We start from the raw sequence: 18,832 nt of genomic DNA on the forward strand, positions 1-18,832 counted from the left end.
CAGAGGCACTCACAGGAAGCAATACCTGAAGAGGAATGAGCTACTGCTAGTCCAGTAAAAGGGTAAAGTCTCATTACTTTCTGTTACTGCCACAGGACTGTGCTTCACCCCTCCCAACTCTGGGAGTGCAGCTGCAGGCACACCTTTCCCTCACATGCAGTTCGTTATCACTGTTGCCTTTGAATTAGCAAAGCCACCAGCAAAAAGGGTATTTCCAAATGTTCTACTCAGCCACACCAAACACATCACAGCTCAGAAGCCCACTGCCAGGGCTGTGAGATCCCACTAGGGATCTTCCTTGCACCCTCACTCACTTCAATATAGTAGCTGTCAGGACTCTCCCGGTATGCAGAAGCAATGCTGGCTTGAACAGCCTGAATCCAGGCCTGACGCAGCTTCTCCGAGTCAGCCTGCAGCATGCAGCTCCTGGGAGAGAAAGCAGAGAGTAGGAAAGAATGAAAGGAGAGGATGCAAGTCTTGGTCAAAACCGTCCCAAAGTCTTGGTCAAAACTGCACCTTGATTTGACAGGCATGGGACAGAAATGAATGCAGCTATTTTGGAAAGACGACTGCTGCCAGTTTCACAGTCTGTATGGACGTTAGATCTGCACAGCCTAGATACCAGCTTCTGCTGATAACTGATGAACTTCATGGAGGCTCTGAAAGACAGGCAGAGCTATCTGCCAGTCATCGCTGAACAGATCAGGGCAGAATCTGCTCAAGTCAAATTTGTAGCATTTCTATATACAGCCTACCAACCACGAGGATGACACAGGGAAGCCTCCAAACTTACTTGGTAGGTGAGACAACCTCAAAGCAGAACCTCCTCTCTATGTCTTCACATGGCTTGACAGTACAGAGCCGCAGGTCTTCCACCACCACCGTGAGGACATCCTGAAAGAGTGAGAACAGGTGGCTCCGTCAGCTCTCTGAATCTGTCATAATCAGCTTCTCAGAAACCTCCTCCCCAAACTCTGCTGGTTACCACATGCTAGGTCAAGAAAAAAAAAGAGCCAGCCCATCACAGGATAACTCTAGAGCAATAGGAGGGGGCTGTATAGGACCTAACAGCGGGACAACAAACACATGATACAGCTTACTAACATCACTAACTTCCTCTGTTGAATAGGAGTATTTAGATCCCCACAAACACCATTTGCTGCTGCTTAGTTCTCAGCACCACCTAACCCTGAAGCACAACAGTGCCCACAACCTCTGACCCTATCCGACCCTCCTCATCATGGTGCAGAAATCCCCAGCAAAGCAGGACATCAGGTTGGCCAATCTGCCCAGTGTCACCTGGGGAAGCCTCACTGACCTTTAGTTTTTTCTGGTACACCAGCTGGCTGTTCTGTATGGAGAACCACCTCCTGGGGGAAGACAGACAGACAGAGGTCAGAACAAGTGAACAGCAGACCTCAGAGAAGCTGAAAACAAGTGTCAAACTCACGCTTCTCCAATGCCCTCGTCGGAGAATAACCAAAGGATTTACAGCCTTAGGAAATGACTGTTGGCACTGAGATACTGTGAAAGCAACTGTCTGAGATACATTGACGTGTATGAAGGAGGAAGGAAGGGAAGAAATGAGCTGGGCAGTTCATATTGCTACCTAGGATTTCTGGAGCAGAAGTCTGTGTGCACATTGGCCCCCGTGCAGGTAGAAATCAGTGGGATACACTGCACTGGTTAAGGCTGATGGACCTACACAGCAGGTAACCTGGTGTTTACTGGGAAGGTTGGATTGCTTGCACGTGCCACAGGCAGTGTGCCTCCTGCCTCTCCAAGCTGTCATAGGGAAAGCCAGAAATTCTTTGATATAATGAAGAAACTTCCAAGTGGCAAAAAGAAAAAAAATATATACATATTGGAAAAGCCTGCTAACTGGCAGTGCTACAACCAGCGTTGGAAAAAATAATACAAACAGGTTGCACACATTGTTGTTCATACAGAACAAGCTACCTACCAGGCTGAGCTCTCAGTAGCCACTACAACCAACAGGATGCCAAACAGAAAGCCAAAGCTCCTGTTTGCTGTGGCCAGAGTAAGGACATGTGCGTGGGAAGGGGATCTGCCTTCTTAGGGGACCACCAGCTGCCAGCTTCCCATTAAGATACAAGTGACAGAAGGTCCAAATGATGCTGATATTAGAGGTAATTCCCTGGTGTCTTAATCTGCAATGCTAAATCCAGCCCTCCCAAGACGCTTCCTCAGTCCAAGATACAGCCTAAGATTTAGCAACCTGATCATCCTTCTGGAAGAAAGCATGGAAATATCTGAGCATAAATAGTCAGAGGCTTGCAGCAGGCTGGCAATTGAGCATGTATCACACTTGTTTTGCAAAGGAACTCGGTTCCCTGGGAAAATGAGATGAGACAGGGCTCTCTTTCCTTCGTCACTGCTGAAAGATTGAAGAGCGAGATAAAAGACATCAGTAATAAAGGATCTGACATGTCTGTGAAGAAATGGAAAGCGCAGGTAACTGGAGGCCATCCCACCTACGTGGGAACCCCTTTTGCTGAGCTCATCTGGTTCTGCATCTCTGAGCTGCTGTGACAGCCACAGTCTGTGCTCAGTGAGCTCTGCTGCTGTCAGGTTTCTCTCTCTCAGGTTCTGGTTTCCACTCCTGCTCCTTGCAGCTGCCTTCTCCTGCTCTGCTACCCCAAGGAATCCATTGCTGTCTGGTGTTGGCTCCTAGCCTGAACCAAACAGGGGATTTTGCTGTTTCTACTGCCTGAACCCCACTCACGAGGGGGAGGCACCACCAGTGAGTGGCAGGGTGACAGTAAGAGGGTGATGAGTAGGTAGGTGACAGGAGCTGGGAGCTGCTGAAATGCCAGCAGATATGGCTGAGGGTGGGTGGGACTGAAGAGACTGAGATGACTGCAGGGAGGATAGCAAGCGTGTGACTGGGATGCAGGAGGACACGGGGGTGGGGGAACAGCTGGGATTTGGGGGATTGGGAAAACTTAGAGCCTTTGACACAAGCTTTACTTCAGACATCGGGACAATCAGAAGGTCTCAGAGGTTTGTGCTCCCTCCAAGATAAGTGTCCTACAGAGTGCCCCTTAAATTCTCGAGGTACAGGTCTCAGCACAAACCTGCCACACTTTGGCATGACCTTCTCCTCTGCACAGATGCGTGGTGTGCAGTGAAAGCACACATGTCTAGGGACAGAGGCCATGCTTATGAAACACCAAGCAGGAACTCCTAAAAGGCTGGTAAGACTGCAGCTACAATACGTTCCAGGTGAGCACTGAAATCAAACAACTGATGCACTGGGATGTAGCTGCTGCTGTAGTTTCTGGTTCCTTCAAATGCAAACTTAGTGCTTAAATGTCAGAGGATGAGACAGCCTGAGGGGTTAAAAACGTTCTGAAAACATTCCAATCCAATTTAGCAGCACTGGAGCAAGCTTCAGGAAGGATTCACTGACCCAACCAATTCCAAGATGCAGTAATTTCAGATCTTCTCTCCATGCAAACACAGGCAATTTCTGTGCATCCCACAGACCGTTCACTGAATCACTTAGTGTTTATTTATTCCAAAGTCTAATGACAGCATATTTCAACCCTGTTGTGGCATATAGAGTGTATCCCATAGCCAAGTGCAGGATCTGATAATATTACATCATTTCCCTGTTAAGCGACAGGAGGAAACGTGGGTCAAAAAAGCATTGATCTCTTGCATTTCAAACTAATTGAAAGGGTTTGAATGCTCCTGCACAACCACCAATGAAACCCATTAACAATCTCAAGGGAAGCTAAACACACAAATATCAAGCAAGGCTAGAACATGAAACCTCTGCTTCCACTTTCCCAAGGTCTCTGGCAGCTCCTGACTGGTGCAGGCGCCATATGAGACCAGCATTCCTGGTGATCTATCAGCTGAAATATTTATAAGCAATTAAGAGCAGGGTCAGTGCTCAGCCACCTCTCAGCTCCCAGCAGTAGTGCTGATAGTTCCACTCCTGCCTATTCCCCCTCCCACAACAGACAGGTAAAATACTCGTGGCTCTTTAAAAGCAAGCACGTCTCGCTGCATTACATATTCCTCTTAATTGCTATTAATTTACAACTTTCCTATGGCATTAGCTGTGTTTGGAGTCTTGGCCCTGATATCAAATGAAATATGAGGTATTACTCACCGATTCCACGTTTTGAAAGCATTGCTGGCTCTCTTGAAGAGGTAGCCTTCCATCACCACTCCATTTGGGGCATCGACATTAAACTCCACCTTTGAGTCATCATAGGAGAAGTCCTGCACATGGAAAGAGACTGAGGCTCTAACACGGCTGCATTCCCCAGATGGAGATGAGCCTGTTGAAAGCATAAAGAAAGAAACCTATGCCAAGATTGTGAGGTTCAGGCAGAGCTCTCTCTCACAGCGCGCTCCTTTGCTGTAGTGGGCTGCAGCCATGAATAGCAGCCAGGAACAATCCTCATTGCAGCAAGCTTATCCATCCCCATTGGTGGAGAATGTGCTATATATGCTGCGTTTCTCACTCTGGTAGCTGATAAGGAGAAAGGCAGGTAGCTCATTATTGTGAGAATTCAAAGTTGCCAATATCTGGGGCAGTCTGCATTGTGAAGCATAGGGACGGAGGTGCTTTTCATTGGCAAAACATAGCAGCAGTGCTGACTCTCCTGCAAAGGGCCAGGAACAAGAGCAAAGCCCATCTGTGCACAAGGAAAACAGGCACGAAGCTTTCCAGAGGGGAAGCAAGACTTATCAATTCCATTTTCATTACCTATCATCATCCGCCATCTCCAATTTGCACTCACACGATTCTCTATGCTATGCTACCCATCAGAGCTAATTTGTCAGGTTTGGCACTGATTCACCAGATAGATCTCATGGATTCTGACAGCTGCTGAGCAAGACACAGAGCAGAGAGGAATAGCAGCTGCTCCTGCAGAACATGGGATTCTTCTCCCTGGGCTACATCTGCCTCCTTCTCCAGAGAATCTAGGTCAGGAAACCTAAACAACTTCCCCCAACCTGGGAAACTGAGGCACATCTCTCCTATGTGCGCTCCATCCACACCTCCCTCTTGAGAGGGAATGTTTTCCCCTGCACACCCTGGTCCAGAGACCTGGCAGCACGGTGCAAAGCAGCCCCATTAACCTCAGTGCCTTTCCCAGCTCAGCACACGAAGACCCTCGCGATGCTGCGTTGCCAGGCAACGTGCACTTCACTCTCATTATGATGAGTTATTTTCACGTTCAGAGATGCCAGCTTGCCTGGGAGGTGTCACAATCAGAAGAATACTGATACAGAAGGAGGAGATATAATGGGACAGGACTGAGTCATCCCTTGGAAAAACAGCATGATGCCCAATTATGCACTAGAAACTCTGCTGTAAGGCTCACAGTTAAAGGAGGTCTGCTCAGCCCCAAATTTTCTTGCCATAAAGGAGTAAATCCCATTGGGGGGGGGGTCTCTTCTGCTGATGTCCTTTGTGTACATATTGCAAACAAAGGCTAGAGGAAATTTTCCTCTCTATATCATAGAATGGCCTGGACTGAAAAGGACCACAATGCTCATCCAGTTCCAGCCCCCTGCTATGTGCAGAATCACCAACCAGCAGCCCAGGCTGCCCAGAGCCACATCCAGCCTGGCCTTGAATGCCTGCAGGGATGGGGCATCCACAGCCCCTAACTTGTAACCATTGAAAGTGTGATTTTCGTGGAGCTGCTCCCAAGAGCAGCTTCTATCAATGTGATGAGAATCTGCTCTATTCTATAAACCACACAAATGTCCAAAGATCTGTTGGGAAGCACACAGCATAAGGTAAAACCCTTCCAAGGGCACCTTAGAAATGACATTTTGTGGAACGGGTACAAAATAGAGGGGAGGATCTGAATTTAATCATGTGATTTCAATTGTCCTCATCTAATCACAGGGTAGGAGGGTAAGGAGGATGTACTGCTGATGAGAGCAGAAGGAACAGATGGGCCACGTGCGTCAGAGTAAATCCACTGGAAGTCAGGGGAGTGGAGCCAGGTGTGCCTTTAACTTATATTTCTGCCTGTGTAATTCCAGAGCAATGCCACTGTTGTCAACAGAGCTACTGGAGGACAGGATATGCCCAGCAGACCCTAAGCTGGATTTGTAAAGCAGGCTGAAACCAGGGGAGGGCTGAGGGGTAAGGAGCTATCAGCCTCTTATCCTAGGCACCTTCCAGTCTGATCCTCAGGGGGCAGCTTGCTCCATTCCATCACACCCTGCTGGGAAATGCATCAGATCATTGCTGTAACACCACACTGAAGGACAGCCCAAATGCAGAAGGGAGGGGAAAAAAATAATCCCGAGTTTATCCCCTGATTGATGTCATTTCTCCTTTTCAAAGGCTGAAAAGGCACAAAAATGGCTCATGGAGCCAAAAGGTAAAATCGTGGCCGGACTCAGGATGGTTTCAGGCATCCACCATTCAGACAGCTCAACCCTAACTGTCAGAGTTCCATCCAGCACATCAGAGCGAGCTTCAACTACAGCTCCAATGACACATTCCTAGGCAGACACTTATACAGAGAGCTTTCTTACACAGCCACTGAAAAGAGGAGTCACCAGAACATCTATTGATACCTCACATGCACACATTTGGAATCCAGCTGGGAGCCAGCTTAGAAAGCTAAGATCATCCTCCCAGTGGTGTTGAAACAGCATGGTGGTGTGGCCATAGCTGAACACAGCCAGATGTGACAATGAATCCCCTTAACAGAGGGAGAGCTGCCATTAAATGGCCCAAGGTCTGTTTTATCCATTGACACAAAAAGATTTTAATCCTGTTAGTTCTGGGAAATAAGGCAGAGTCCTGGCTGAGCTGATGCCAAGCACATCAGAAAGCCTGTTAGCCCTTCTTGCAAGGCACAAGCACAGCAGGGGCTGCCTGGCTGCAGGTGGAACGAAGGAATAGGAACTTTTCCCCATTACACAACACCTAGAGCAGCTTGCTTCCACTTTAAAAGGCCTGACGAAGCAGAGCACACAGGTATGCTTTCCCTTGGGCCCTCTTTCCCATTTCCTGCTATGCATGAGGCTTTAATGCATAATTGTCATAGACAGCTTTTTCCCTGTTTCTTCCCATCATTGCTATGTATTGTTCTGTCTGCTCTGAATGACTCAGGACTGATTTATTAAGTCTGCTTTGAGGACCTCACTGTCTCTGCAACATGAAAAATAGAAGCTCAGCACAGAAAAGCCATCCTAGGATTGAGATCTGAATGGCTTCAGCTGCAACTGCAATGCGATCACAATTACAGACAGCAGGGACACGCTGGATCACACCTTGGTAAAATAAACCCATTGTCTTCCAAAATAAGAAGCCAGGTCTCTGCCATCATCTGCTTCCCTTTTATTTCAGCCACTTTCAATGAATCACACCGGCTCCAACATCCCCTCCCCATCCCCTCAGCCTGAGCTTACAAACAAAGCTGCTTGGGAACAGATATGTTAAAAGCCACGCTGGTTTCCATGGGAGCACACTGACTGCTGCTGAAATAGCAATGAAATAAATCCCAAGAGTCACATCCAGAGGGATGTGAAAAAGGACATTACTGGAGACACTCAAACCAGGAAATGGTAAGCAAAAAACCCAACACATGCAAGCACAAGAAGACCAGGGAAAGAAAATAGCACTGTTTCAAGGCTGCCTCTCAGCCCTCTCCACTGCCAACTCTCCCATCCTTAGGGGGGATGCATAAGGATGCTGGTGCTGCAGACCCAGCCAAGCTCTTCTGCTTTCTCCCATGAGACCAGTATTTCAATGGCTAAAATTCAACACACCTCCAGCATCACAGATTTAATGTGAAGAGTGAAGATGTCCCCCATCTCCCTGGATGCTTTTGGCAGGGGAGTGTTTTCTAAGTAAACAGCCCTGCCTACGAGCTGCTCCCTGAGATAGGAAGGTCTCATTTCTGCCCACTTGGTGGTATCTTATGTGGTATCGATTGAAATAAAATAACAGCACGTGACAAATGCTTTCCCTCATAGAAAATAAAGGCTTTATCCAAAAGTGCCCCTTATTTTTTTGTTAAGTAAGAAAGGACACTTGCTATTTAACAACTACATTACGTACACCCATGCACAGAACAGAACTTCTGAGCTAAATGAGAAGCTGTGGGACTGCTCAGCTCTGATTCCAAGGATAGCAGAACTGAGAGCAATATTCACAGCCCCTAAGGATGCACACACCCCCTTCTACACAGAACTGGTGCATGCACATTCTGTTCTCTTCTGGTGCCCAAATATGTTTCAAGCCTTTCTCTATCTGGCTATTTTTACGTTGTATATATACTGTGTACAACCCAAGGCATCCTCCAAAGCAGATGGAATTTGGAGACCTCCCCCATGTATATCTCCATTCTGCACAGTCAGTTTTCACTCATTACAGCCAAACCCCATCTACAGTCTTTTTGTTTCTTGAATTTCCTCTCACCAAACAACTCCCCCCTGCTCTGCAGCTTGCCAGCAAATGATGCTTAGAGATCTGTACCGTGCCCTAGCCTTTTCCATGCCACAGACAGAACCAAGCATATTCATTCCCCTGCAGTAATAAAGCTGTACTTGGGTCGTATCACACAGCCCTATAGGCACACCCCTTGCACCCCCAGGGAAAAGCACCCCCTGAACTTTCTCCCCAAGTTAAACCAAAGCTGCAGGAGTCTCCTTACCAGGAGGTATTCAAGCCTGCTGAAAATCTTCATGATGCCAGCTGTAAGGGAGGCTCTGCAGGGAGCAGCTGCGTCCTCTCCTCTCCGTTCGCTCTCTTAGAGCAGCATCTCTGCTAAGCACCGTGGGCTGGCAGGAAAGGAGGGATTTCTTTTTCAGCCCCTTCTCCTTTACCCCTCCTACTCCTTTTTGGGAAGCAGTAAGCTCTGCCGTTGGCTCCCGTCAAAGCAAGGGGCACCAGGCGGAGGAAGCCTGCTGGCCTCTGGGGACCACCTGCCTGCCGCCTCCCCGTGCCTCCCATTCACAGTCAATCAGCTTAGAGCAAGGGCTAATTACCATACAGCTGTCAGGGAGGCACAGAAGGGAGCGGGAGAAGCCAAGCAGCACAGAGCAAGGTTGACAGAAAGATGCTCACCGAATGTCCCCTGACCTTAACAGCCTCATTTGCTCTCGGCAGGGTCTGCTTCCCCCAGCTCCAGGAGCAGGGCCACCCTACGGCCAGCAATGCCACCCCTGTTCCCAGGGCAGCCACCAAAATCTGGGTGGTGAAGCACCATATGGCCCCTGGTTTGTTATCTACCAGCTGGGCTAAATGAGGCAGAGAGCTCTGCTTTGGCACTCCTTCCCTTCCCAGGCAAACCAGCAACAGAAGCACAATTGCTTTCTCCTTTTCTCTGGACCAGGGAATTGGCACAAGCCTAAAAGGAGCTTCTGTGCAGTATCATATTCTTCTACTTCCACAGACTGGCCTGCCAGTTTTGCTTAAGTGTTGTAATTCCACCCCATTTCCCATTGGAAGAGTTTCCTAGGCTTCTGTTCCAGCTGTGAGCCCTAAATTTTCCTCCTTCTGTGGTCCTACACAAGCCCATGTGCTTTTGTGCATCCGCCTGAAACAAGTGAGCCCACGTGCAGATTCATTCCGTGTGTGGTTTCAGAGTGTTTTTATTTCAACACTTAAGAGACAGGGGAAGCAACAGGATTCTCTCCCCAGCTTTTGCACAAATTTCTCTTTTAAGGCAGCCCTTCCACTCCTGCATCCCAAGCACACAAAAGAAGCATCCCCACCCTTCCCATTAAAACTCATTCTCCCGTGGTACAAAGAGGAAACTTGTATTTATGGTAGCCTATAAAGGCAGATCCATCCCTTCCTCTTGCTGATTTTATTGGCACCCTTTGAGCATACGTGAGCATTATTTTCATATGGTGAGGCTGCAAATGGAGCTGGAAGGTTTTAGAACTGGGAAAGCAGAGAGGGCAGCAGTTAAGATGACAGTTGGAAATGATAGCTGCTCTGGGAATCTACACAAAAGGGGACAGATGCTCATGCAGGAAAATTGGGCAAGGGGAGGCAAAAGCAAAGGCACCTGAATTCCAGTATCAAAACAAATAGTCGAGATTCATGCTGAGTTTCTTTCCTACCAAAATTATTTTAATTAGAACAATGAAAGAAAATGACTGCTTTCTTAGCTTGGCTCTAAGGCTGCCCTTGCACAGCTGCCTAAAGATAACTCAGTGCAAAAGGCTCTGCCTTCAGAACTGCACAGCTCTCCCATCCCCAGGAATGCTCCAAAAAGCATTATTCACAGTGGATTCCCTCCCTTCCTGCTGTACCTATCATGCTGCTCCGAAAGACAACGAGGAGAAAAGATGCTTCTCCCACTCCTCCCTAGTAAAGTACAACCAAGTCTCCACATTTTTGCAGAGAGCAGAGGATACCCCTGGGTTTGGCAGGGCTGAGCATGAAGGCACGCATTCAGACACGTGCTGTGCTCTCTGTGGAGGTGGTGAGATGCTCACCAGACGTGGAGTGCCATGTTCCTCTGCTGTGGGAGCAAATCAGAGCAGCCAAAAAGCAGCCCATCACACTGCCAGGCAGGAAGGTTTAATGTAGATTTAAATTCTACATTGCAGCAGGGATGTTCAGTTCTCTTGCAAGCTCATGCACACGGGGAGCCACAGCTCCATGCATATGCACCCTAGTGAAAAATAAGTGCTTGTTCTCCTTCTCAGAGCCTGACCCCTGCTTTATTCCCTGCTAGTCCATTCAAAGCCACGCAGTATAAAGAGATTAAACTGAAATGCATTGCACCAGAGAGACCTTCTGCAGCCCCCTGAATGAAGTCATCTCTCCAGCAGCGTCCCCAGGGGGATGATGAAGAGTTCACAGATGGGTTTTCCCCTCCCTCAGAACACTTAACCACAGGGAGCACACACACAGGATGATTCACAGGGGATGTCTGTCATTAGCTTTCAAATCCAGTTATGTTTCCATTTCATGGCTTATGACATTTTTGAGAGAGCATTAGAAGGAAAATAAAGGGCACTCAGTTTTGTCCTGTTGCAAACTATTGATCCACAAAGTGCCTGCCAGATACAGATTCCTGAACGATTCCTTCTCAGGGCTTGGTTCACAAACATTTCTCAGGGCTCTCTGAAATTCCCTAATACTGTGCATGGAGATGTTCTGTAATCACAGGAAAAGAAGAGAGCAGGGGGAGCTCCTATGTTTGGTCAACTCTTACATTCCAGAGTGCCCAAAATACAGGAGTACAACTTGCATAACACCTATGGCATGCTTTCCTGTAGCAGCCAGCAAAACCAAAAGGCTGGACAACAGCCCTAATGATGGGCAGCTCCAAAGCTTGGATCTAATGTCCAGAAACAAGTCAGGTTTGAATTCATACTGCTAGTTATCTACAGACAGCCTTATTCTTTCTCCATTGTTACACTCCAATCTACTCGAGCTCCTATTAAGAGAACTGAAAACAGCTTTGAGGAGAATTAAACGAAACTCATTTGAAACTGGGCTTTAAAATTTCATCTCCTGTGTTTATGTTATAGCATTAAACCCGTTGCAAAGTTTCTTTGTTTTGCTTTCAATGAAGGATTTTGTAAATATCCAGAGCAGCAAAGTGCTCATTCAGAGAAACAGAGATGCTGAAAGAAGAAAATGTGGTACTCACCTGCAGGAGGGTCTGCAGGAACATGTCAGTAACCCATGAAAGAGAAGGAAAATGAAAAAAAAATCAGTTATTTTCTACAAGGATTTTAGATTGTTGGCCAAATGAATGGTCTGGAAAATCAGAGCCTACATTAACCAAAGCTGCATGAAGGCTCATATTTGCTTCATAATAAACTCTAGTAGCTCCCTAATCATGGTGGTTCTCCCCAATTACAGCAGGTGGGAGCACACACAGCGAGTTACCATGGCTCATGTCTATGGGTACCAAAAAAAGTGCATTCATGAATTCTTTTGCTGGGTGATTTAATAAAGATTCTGGCCATCTGGGCTGGGCATTCAGACATGTTGCTACAGTGCTTCCTAACCACGGGGCACAGGGCTTTGATGGGGAACTGAACTGGACACATGTGAACAGAGAAGTGTCAGAAGGGATGTGCTGGCACTGCAGTAGCTGGCATTCACAGGTCTTGCCAGACAATGCTTGCACACATCAAGCTGCAGCCCACAGAACTCACCCTCTGCTGTATCATTGCATGCTTATGCTCCATCTCTCTCTTCTCCACTGCAGAATCAATCACCAGCTGGTCCAGCTAAAGTTGGGGAGAACACAAAGGAGAATTATGAGCTTATGAGTCTATCTCTACAATGCTGCCCTACGGCTCTACCAAGCCTTCCCAAAACTGTAAGCCCTCCCAAGAGGAGAAAAGGGCCCAGACTGCGTTTGGTTGGGCACTGGAAGTTACAGTGGCTCCTGGCTGCTACCCAACTGCACAGCAGAGTGCATCCATCAAGCAGCTCTGTCCACTCCATGATTATCAACAGCTGAATGGGAACAAGGACATCCTATCAGGACAGAAGGGTGTAAGCGGGCAGATTGAATCAGATTCTCTATCCCTCACCTCTGTGGCAAGCTTCTTCATGTAGGGATCCAGCTCATGGAGAAGACTGTAGCCCTGCTGGAAGAAGGTGTACTGGGCGTGCATGAAGGACAGCATCTGGGGAGAGAAATAAAAGCAAGGTTGGAAGAGGACAGCATGAGGAGTTCTTAACCCTGACTTCCCACAGAGAACATCCCCTCAAGGCACAGCTCTTAACACTTTCCTTTCCCAAACCAACTTATTCACTACGTGCCTCTCCCTCTTCTCTTCTTTCTTCCTCTCACAAATCCTTACACACTGCCAGGTAACCCCTGTCTTGAGCACAAAGCACTGAGAGCAGCATCCTTCACCCCTCAGAGCACCCTGTGGGTCAGGGCTGTGAAGTACTGCTCTGGGCCTTCAATCTCCCATCTCGTTAGCATACCTGCAGCCCCCGAGCAGTCCCAGACAGACAGAATCTCCAGGGCAGACCGAGGAGTTGGTATGCTGACCCATGCAACCTGAAATGGAGAGGGCTGCCTTTCATTGAGTCACTGAGAGCAGCCAGAGAAAACACAGAGCCCTTACCGCATCCAGTATCTCAAACTTCTTCTTGGCCTGCAGGACATTGATCTGTGAAGGGATCAAGATAAGACTCTCAGCATCAGCAGCATTAGGCAGTCCAATATGGGGATTTAAAATGGAACAACTTGTTGCAGTGCCCCTAGCAGCAAAACAGAGACTATTCAAGGGCAGTACTAGAAAGCCAGCTTCTGAAAAGCAAGCTCTGGTAAGTTCCAGGTGGAATAAAAAGGATGATAGCACAGAAGTTTTCTGATCTATTGATTGAGATCTCTGCAAGATGCATGCTTGTACATAAGCTGACAACAAATAGTGACTCTGGAGTCTCATTTGGCATCACATGAAGGATGTTTAATCCATCAGGTCACTGGGGTGATTTCCCTTTGCAGGCTGAGAGGAACCGGTGCAGCATCACAGGCTTTTTAATAAGCATAGTGGAGCCTGTCATGAAATTGTACTGCAGTGGGCCTATGTTCTCAGTGTACAGACCCTTTGCATGCTTTTTTCAGGGAAAAGTGCCTGGCTGACTGCCTCAGAGATCCCTGCAGCCCCTTCACACTGAAGCAGCAGTGGTTCAGGATGATCTGGGCCATTGCCAATGCTCTTGGGCTCCTGGGGTGTGGAAGAAGAGGCCTGCTTCATGAAAGGAAAAACATCCTCGAGGTTTAAAAACAAGAGATAAATAAATGTGAAAGGCTGAGAACTCACCTACTTCAGCACCATTTCAAAACTGAAAAAGAAATAGCTGGTAGCTGCATAGCACCTTGCCCACAGACCCCCACAAGCTATGCTGGTAAGCTTAAAGTGCTGCAATTAGCACTGAAAAACACTGTCAGCTGTAGCAGAAAGCTTCCATGGGGTTTCAGCTGTGTCACAAACAGTATGTTCCCATGACAGACAGTCAATTCTAGTGTTAATAACTCACTTACAAATGCAGTATCAGTTTGCTTGAAAGCATTAGGCTTGCAGTAAGTTCATTTTTGCTGTGAGCCAAGCCATTCCTTTTCCCACATGTTTGAGCTGGGATTTGTGGCCGGCAATCTTGCTGCAATTTGGGTAATTAATTAAAAGAAATTGCCCCTCAGTTGTACGGCCACTCAGGATCAGGAAAAAGAATTTGACACAAATATACAAGAATACAATTAAAACTCTCTTCAGTATGTCCTTAATTAAACACTAAAGAATGCCTGGGCAGCTTTGCATCTATGCTCTTCAGAACTAACAGATTTAGACTGGTACCTTGCAGTAGGCCAACAGGGAAATTTCCCCAGGTTTGGATCAGCATATTAAAGAAACTCTTCATCAGTGGGAGAAATGGCATTTGACAGAGTTTACCAGAGTGTGACCTGAACAGCAAACGCTTTCAATCATCCTAGATGCAAAGACTTGTAGTCCTAGAGGAGTGAAGATATGCATGATTTATACAGCAAGAGGAAAGCATTGCTTTTCCAGCTGCAAGCCACAGCATGTGACATCAGGAACTACCCATGGTCAGACAGAGCATGTTGGCAGATGGTCCCCATTTGGTGCTGCAGGAGTGACAGTGGAGCCACACGTGGATCAGTAAACACAGTTTGCTTCATATGCCCACTGCCCAGAAGGACAGACCTGATGTGAAGCCTATGGGTGACTCAAAGAAAAATCCTTCATCGTTCTGGGTGCAGCAAATGAGTGCCCCTGCATGAAATCTGCCACTGGGAAGAGAAATTCCATCTAAGGAAGCATTTAATTTCTTACTGAAAAGGGATTGAGATTTTCCTTCTTATTTTTGCTGTAACATTTTTAGAAAGGAGAACATACATGCACGTAGTCGTGTCAGTGCCATGTAAGGACAAATATATGTCAAAACAATGACAGTGGCTGAAGGCTTGGGGAAGAGTCTCTCTTCTAGCACTCATACCCTCATTCTGTGGCTATTTCAAGCAGACAGCCTTTCACAGAAATAGGCTGGGTTATGACAAAAGGCAGCTCAAAGAATCCTGGAACCTACTGCAAAGTGATGGCACAGCTACACCAGGAACTGGAGCAAACCTTGCTGCTTTCACACACCCTCACACACCAATTCCAAGGATGCCCTGAGGACAAAGGGCAAAACGTTCCACGAATTGGCAAGCCAAAACACTTCTGAACCCCATTTCTTCTCACCCATCAATCTCTAGGGCAGATTTAGCAACCTGCCTGTGATGCTTCGTTCTGGGAGATGCAGCCATAGCAGGGGGGGCAGACACCAACCTGCAACACGTAGTCGAGGGCCAGATGCCGAAAACATTTTCTGGTTATGGTCAGGGTTCCTGTTGCCTCCTCCACTTCATGGGGTTTGTGCCGAGGCGCCTGGGCGTTCTTCACCAGTGAAATCTCCATGTCTTCTCTCACCTTGTCAAACTGTTTCTTGGTTTCCTTGAATTTCCGGACATCACTGAAACCCAAAGAAGTTGAGATGGTGGGAATCATTGTTACACCACAGGCAGAATATTGCTGATAACAATTGAGCGGGGAGGGATGGAACCAGGTGCACGACGATCACTCAGATCTTGCTCCAGATGTCCCTGGCATCCTAACCCACTCCACAGAGTGTCACTGTGTCCAGCTGGACTGGCTCCAGACAAGCATTAGATTGGCTTCAGAGAAACTTGGCAAGGAAAGATGCCGGATCTTACACAGTGCCTTCAAAGCCTTAAGGAAATCCTCCCAGGACAGCATCCAAAAAGCCAAGCAAGCCCACAGCCAGCCCTACGTACAGTCCACACCTGCCCTCAGAAGAAGCAGTGAGCAGAAAATGTCAGGTCCTGCCTGTAAAAACACATGCCTCCTCTTTCACTCTGTGACAAAGAACAAAACCAGCTGCTTTTCCAATTCATACAGGGCATTCAATCAGAGCAGCCAGGCCATCCAGCTGACTCTGTCCTATCTGATTCAATTCCAGGCATTTTTCCCCTTGTGTACTTGGCACATTGATTTTTAATGGCAAATACCTGATTCACAGTACCAACTTTCTATGCTTTATTTGTGCCTCATGAATCGTGAATGATGGTGAACAGATGCAGAGCTCACCTCTACTTTCTACCCATGGGACTTCTACTTACCTCAATGACAAACTGTTGTAATAACTTAACAAAGCAGTTGAAAACTGCCAGTATATAAGTAGCACCCACATATTCTTTGCCCTAGAGCAGATGAAGGTATGGCAACAGCCAGTGACAGCTGAATTCAGCCCCGTGGCAAACTATTTGAAACTGCATGCACTGATGTATGGATCAGCCTCTGGCCAGCTTAACCTACAGCTCCCTCACCTGTGTGTATTCCCAGTAGGAAGGAGCAGGAGTTTGCAGGCATGAGATGCTGCTGGGGAATTCTCATCTCACCCTCCTAAACCAGGCTGCAGCAGGATGACTGAAGCCATAGCTAATAAAAGCCTCCTACTCAGCAAGGTTTGCAGCCCAGTAATGTGCTGAGGCACTCACAGAGCGTCTGGCTACTGACAGCACAATCAGGGCAAGCTGGCTTCTTCCATGTTTACCACCCAGCAGAGACCTTCAGGGCCTAAACATGCAGAAAGCAGGCTAGGGGGTGAATACTGCCCTAATATATATGAATCACCATGCAAGGAAATAGTTTACATTTGTTCTTTATTCCCATCCTCAAAATGGTCCCAGGTGTAGGAATGACCTCCCCAGTCAAGGGCAGGAGCAATGCAAAGATCCACCCAACAGGGCCTGCACGTGCAGAGGCTGAGCAAGGTGAACGTGGAAAGTAAACTGCAAAGATGCTAAAAGGATGACAGAGCCAAAGTGAAGGTGAAATTCCCTTTCCCGTTGCCAGCTTTAAGGAGATTAAATCTCAACTCATCAGAGAAATGATTATAGAGAAAGTGGGGGTAGGGTGAGTGCCAGGCAGGAGGCTGGGGAATGGGGGAGGGGGGGGTCAGCTGGGGCCCCCTACACCAAACCACACAGCTGCTGAGGGATTCAGTCACCGGTTCCCATGGCAACCAGCTCATGCTTAACTGGAGGCCTGGGATGCCTCTGACCTACATTCAGCCAATTTGGGATCCCACACTGCACGTGGTACCTGCCCCGGGGAAAAGATGCTCTTGGAGGAAGCTGTTAACGCAGAGATAGCAGAGAGAGATTGCTGAGACTTCGTCACAGCTACAGACTGTCCCCATCCAACTGGCTTCCTGGGCCACTTCAGCCCTGGGCGACTGAGCACGCCATGCAGGGAGCCAAGAATACACTCATTTGGATGGGTCTTGAAGCGATGGGGCATGGAAGTTCTTCCCTTCTGCAAGCATGCATCAGTTGACAGCAAGCATGCAGTGGTTTACATCAAGGAAATTCTAAATTTAACATAACACCAATGTGGAGCTGGCCCTGGCCTGCACAGGCCTGAGCACTAGAATGTGTTTGACTTTCAGACTCAGTGTGAGGGGAAGGAAGCAGAGATGGGCTCTGCAGAGGAAATCTGACTTTGAGATGCTGCTCTGATCTGGAATTATGCTTTGTGTCCAGCAGCAGCCATCACAAACAGATCCTTTATTCTGCCTTCAGGGTCTCTTCTGCCCCAAGCAGAGCCTTCAGTAGGTTGCAGTGCTATTTCCAGTGGAAGTTGAAGAAGCTGGAAACCAAACTGGTAAGACAAATACTCACTCTTTCACAAAATTGTGCAGCTGCTGCCGAACAGACCTCTGAGCCTGGTCAAACAGGATCTGAAAGAAAAGAAAAAGAACACCAAATATTTGGTATTTTGCAAATATTTGGTTTGTAACATGGAAGCATTTAGGAGTGAGCAAACAGATGCCATCTAGGACTTCAGCATTTCTCCAGGGCTCAGTCATGCCCACTGCTCAACTGTTATGCAATGGATAACAACTTTTTTTGCCCTCTGGCTGCAGTAGTCCCTTACAAGTGCACAGCTCCTGCACTGCAGCTCTCCAAGCATGCGAGACCTGAGCCACCAACCTACTTTCTTAAAAGAGCAACCATCTCTATAGTCAATTTTGAACCATTTCTCTCCAGAGCCTCAAATTGCTCATTTTGCCAGAGGAGGGCACTGTCACCTCAACACCACAGTGTCCTGGGAAGTAGACAGGAGCATCGTCTGAAGGCCCATCAGACCCACATGCTGATGAACAGAGGTCCAAGAAAGGTGGTATCAAGAGTTCCTACAGATCTTTCAAACATTACACTCCTGTCTGTTTCTCACAAAAAATATAGGGCCATTTCTTTACACCCTCTGCTCATCTCATCCCCAGCCCTTCCCACCTTCCCTTAAGAGATGGCACAAAGGAGCCTGCTCAGCTCCCTTCCATCCATCCCTCTCTGTTCCAGACGGGGCTTGGGATGCACAGGATCCTGGATAATTGGGACCAGATGGGGAGAGGCTCCCAGACCACACAGCTGCTGCAGCAAGGAGGGCACCTCATCCCAGGGTTACACAGAGAAGCCTTTGGTCAGGCAGCAGCTAGCAAGAGTAGCCCATGAGCAATGGACAAGGACCACGTCTCATTCCAGGAGCTCAAGACCCAGGCACTGGCCCAAGCCTTAATGAAGCCCTGAAACATCAGTGCTGGAGTCTGGCATCACTGCAGCTGTTTGGCACGTGTAGCCTTGCCTCGTTTGCTCCAACTTCACATTGTGTCCCGGGCAGCCAGTTGAATGTAGATCACACAACAGTAATTGGGCCTTTCCTCCTAAAGGAGAAACAGCATTTCCCAATCCAGCATTTGGCCTTGCTTTCTCTCCTTAAATGACCACAGCCCTTT

The 18,832-nt window shown here is 47.8% G+C and overlaps 1 protein-coding gene across 7 annotated transcripts in view; it reads right to left on the reverse strand.

The window, feature by feature from the left end:
• The window catches only part of ACAP3 (ArfGAP with coiled-coil, ankyrin repeat and PH domains 3), a 66,227-nt gene that overhangs the window by 9,079 nt on the left and 38,316 nt on the right, over nucleotides 1-18,832 (reverse strand). For 5 of the 7 annotated variants that reach the window (XM_042883197.1, XM_042883202.1, XM_042883201.1 and 2 more), the window contains exons 5-14: nucleotides 17,718-17,776; nucleotides 15,304-15,487; nucleotides 13,078-13,122; nucleotides 12,532-12,627; nucleotides 12,148-12,222; nucleotides 11,634-11,645; nucleotides 4,145-4,257; nucleotides 1,319-1,370; nucleotides 794-894; nucleotides 315-426 (exon numbers count right to left, since the gene is read on the reverse strand). In XM_042883197.1, the coding sequence (XP_042739131.1) occupies nucleotides 315-426; nucleotides 794-894; nucleotides 1,319-1,370; nucleotides 4,145-4,257; nucleotides 11,634-11,645; nucleotides 12,148-12,222; nucleotides 12,532-12,627; nucleotides 13,078-13,122; nucleotides 15,304-15,487; nucleotides 17,718-17,776 (849 nt within the window). The other 2 variants (XM_042883200.1, XM_042883203.1) reach the window with 2 other exon arrangements.

The sequence above is a fragment of the Lagopus leucura genome, unplaced genomic scaffold, assembly GCF_019238085.1.
Source record: "Lagopus leucura isolate 7727_CA_CO unplaced genomic scaffold, USGS_WTPT01 Super-Scaffold_100037, whole genome shotgun sequence".
Classification (NCBI taxonomy): Eukaryota; Metazoa; Chordata; class Aves; order Galliformes; family Phasianidae; genus Lagopus; species Lagopus leucura.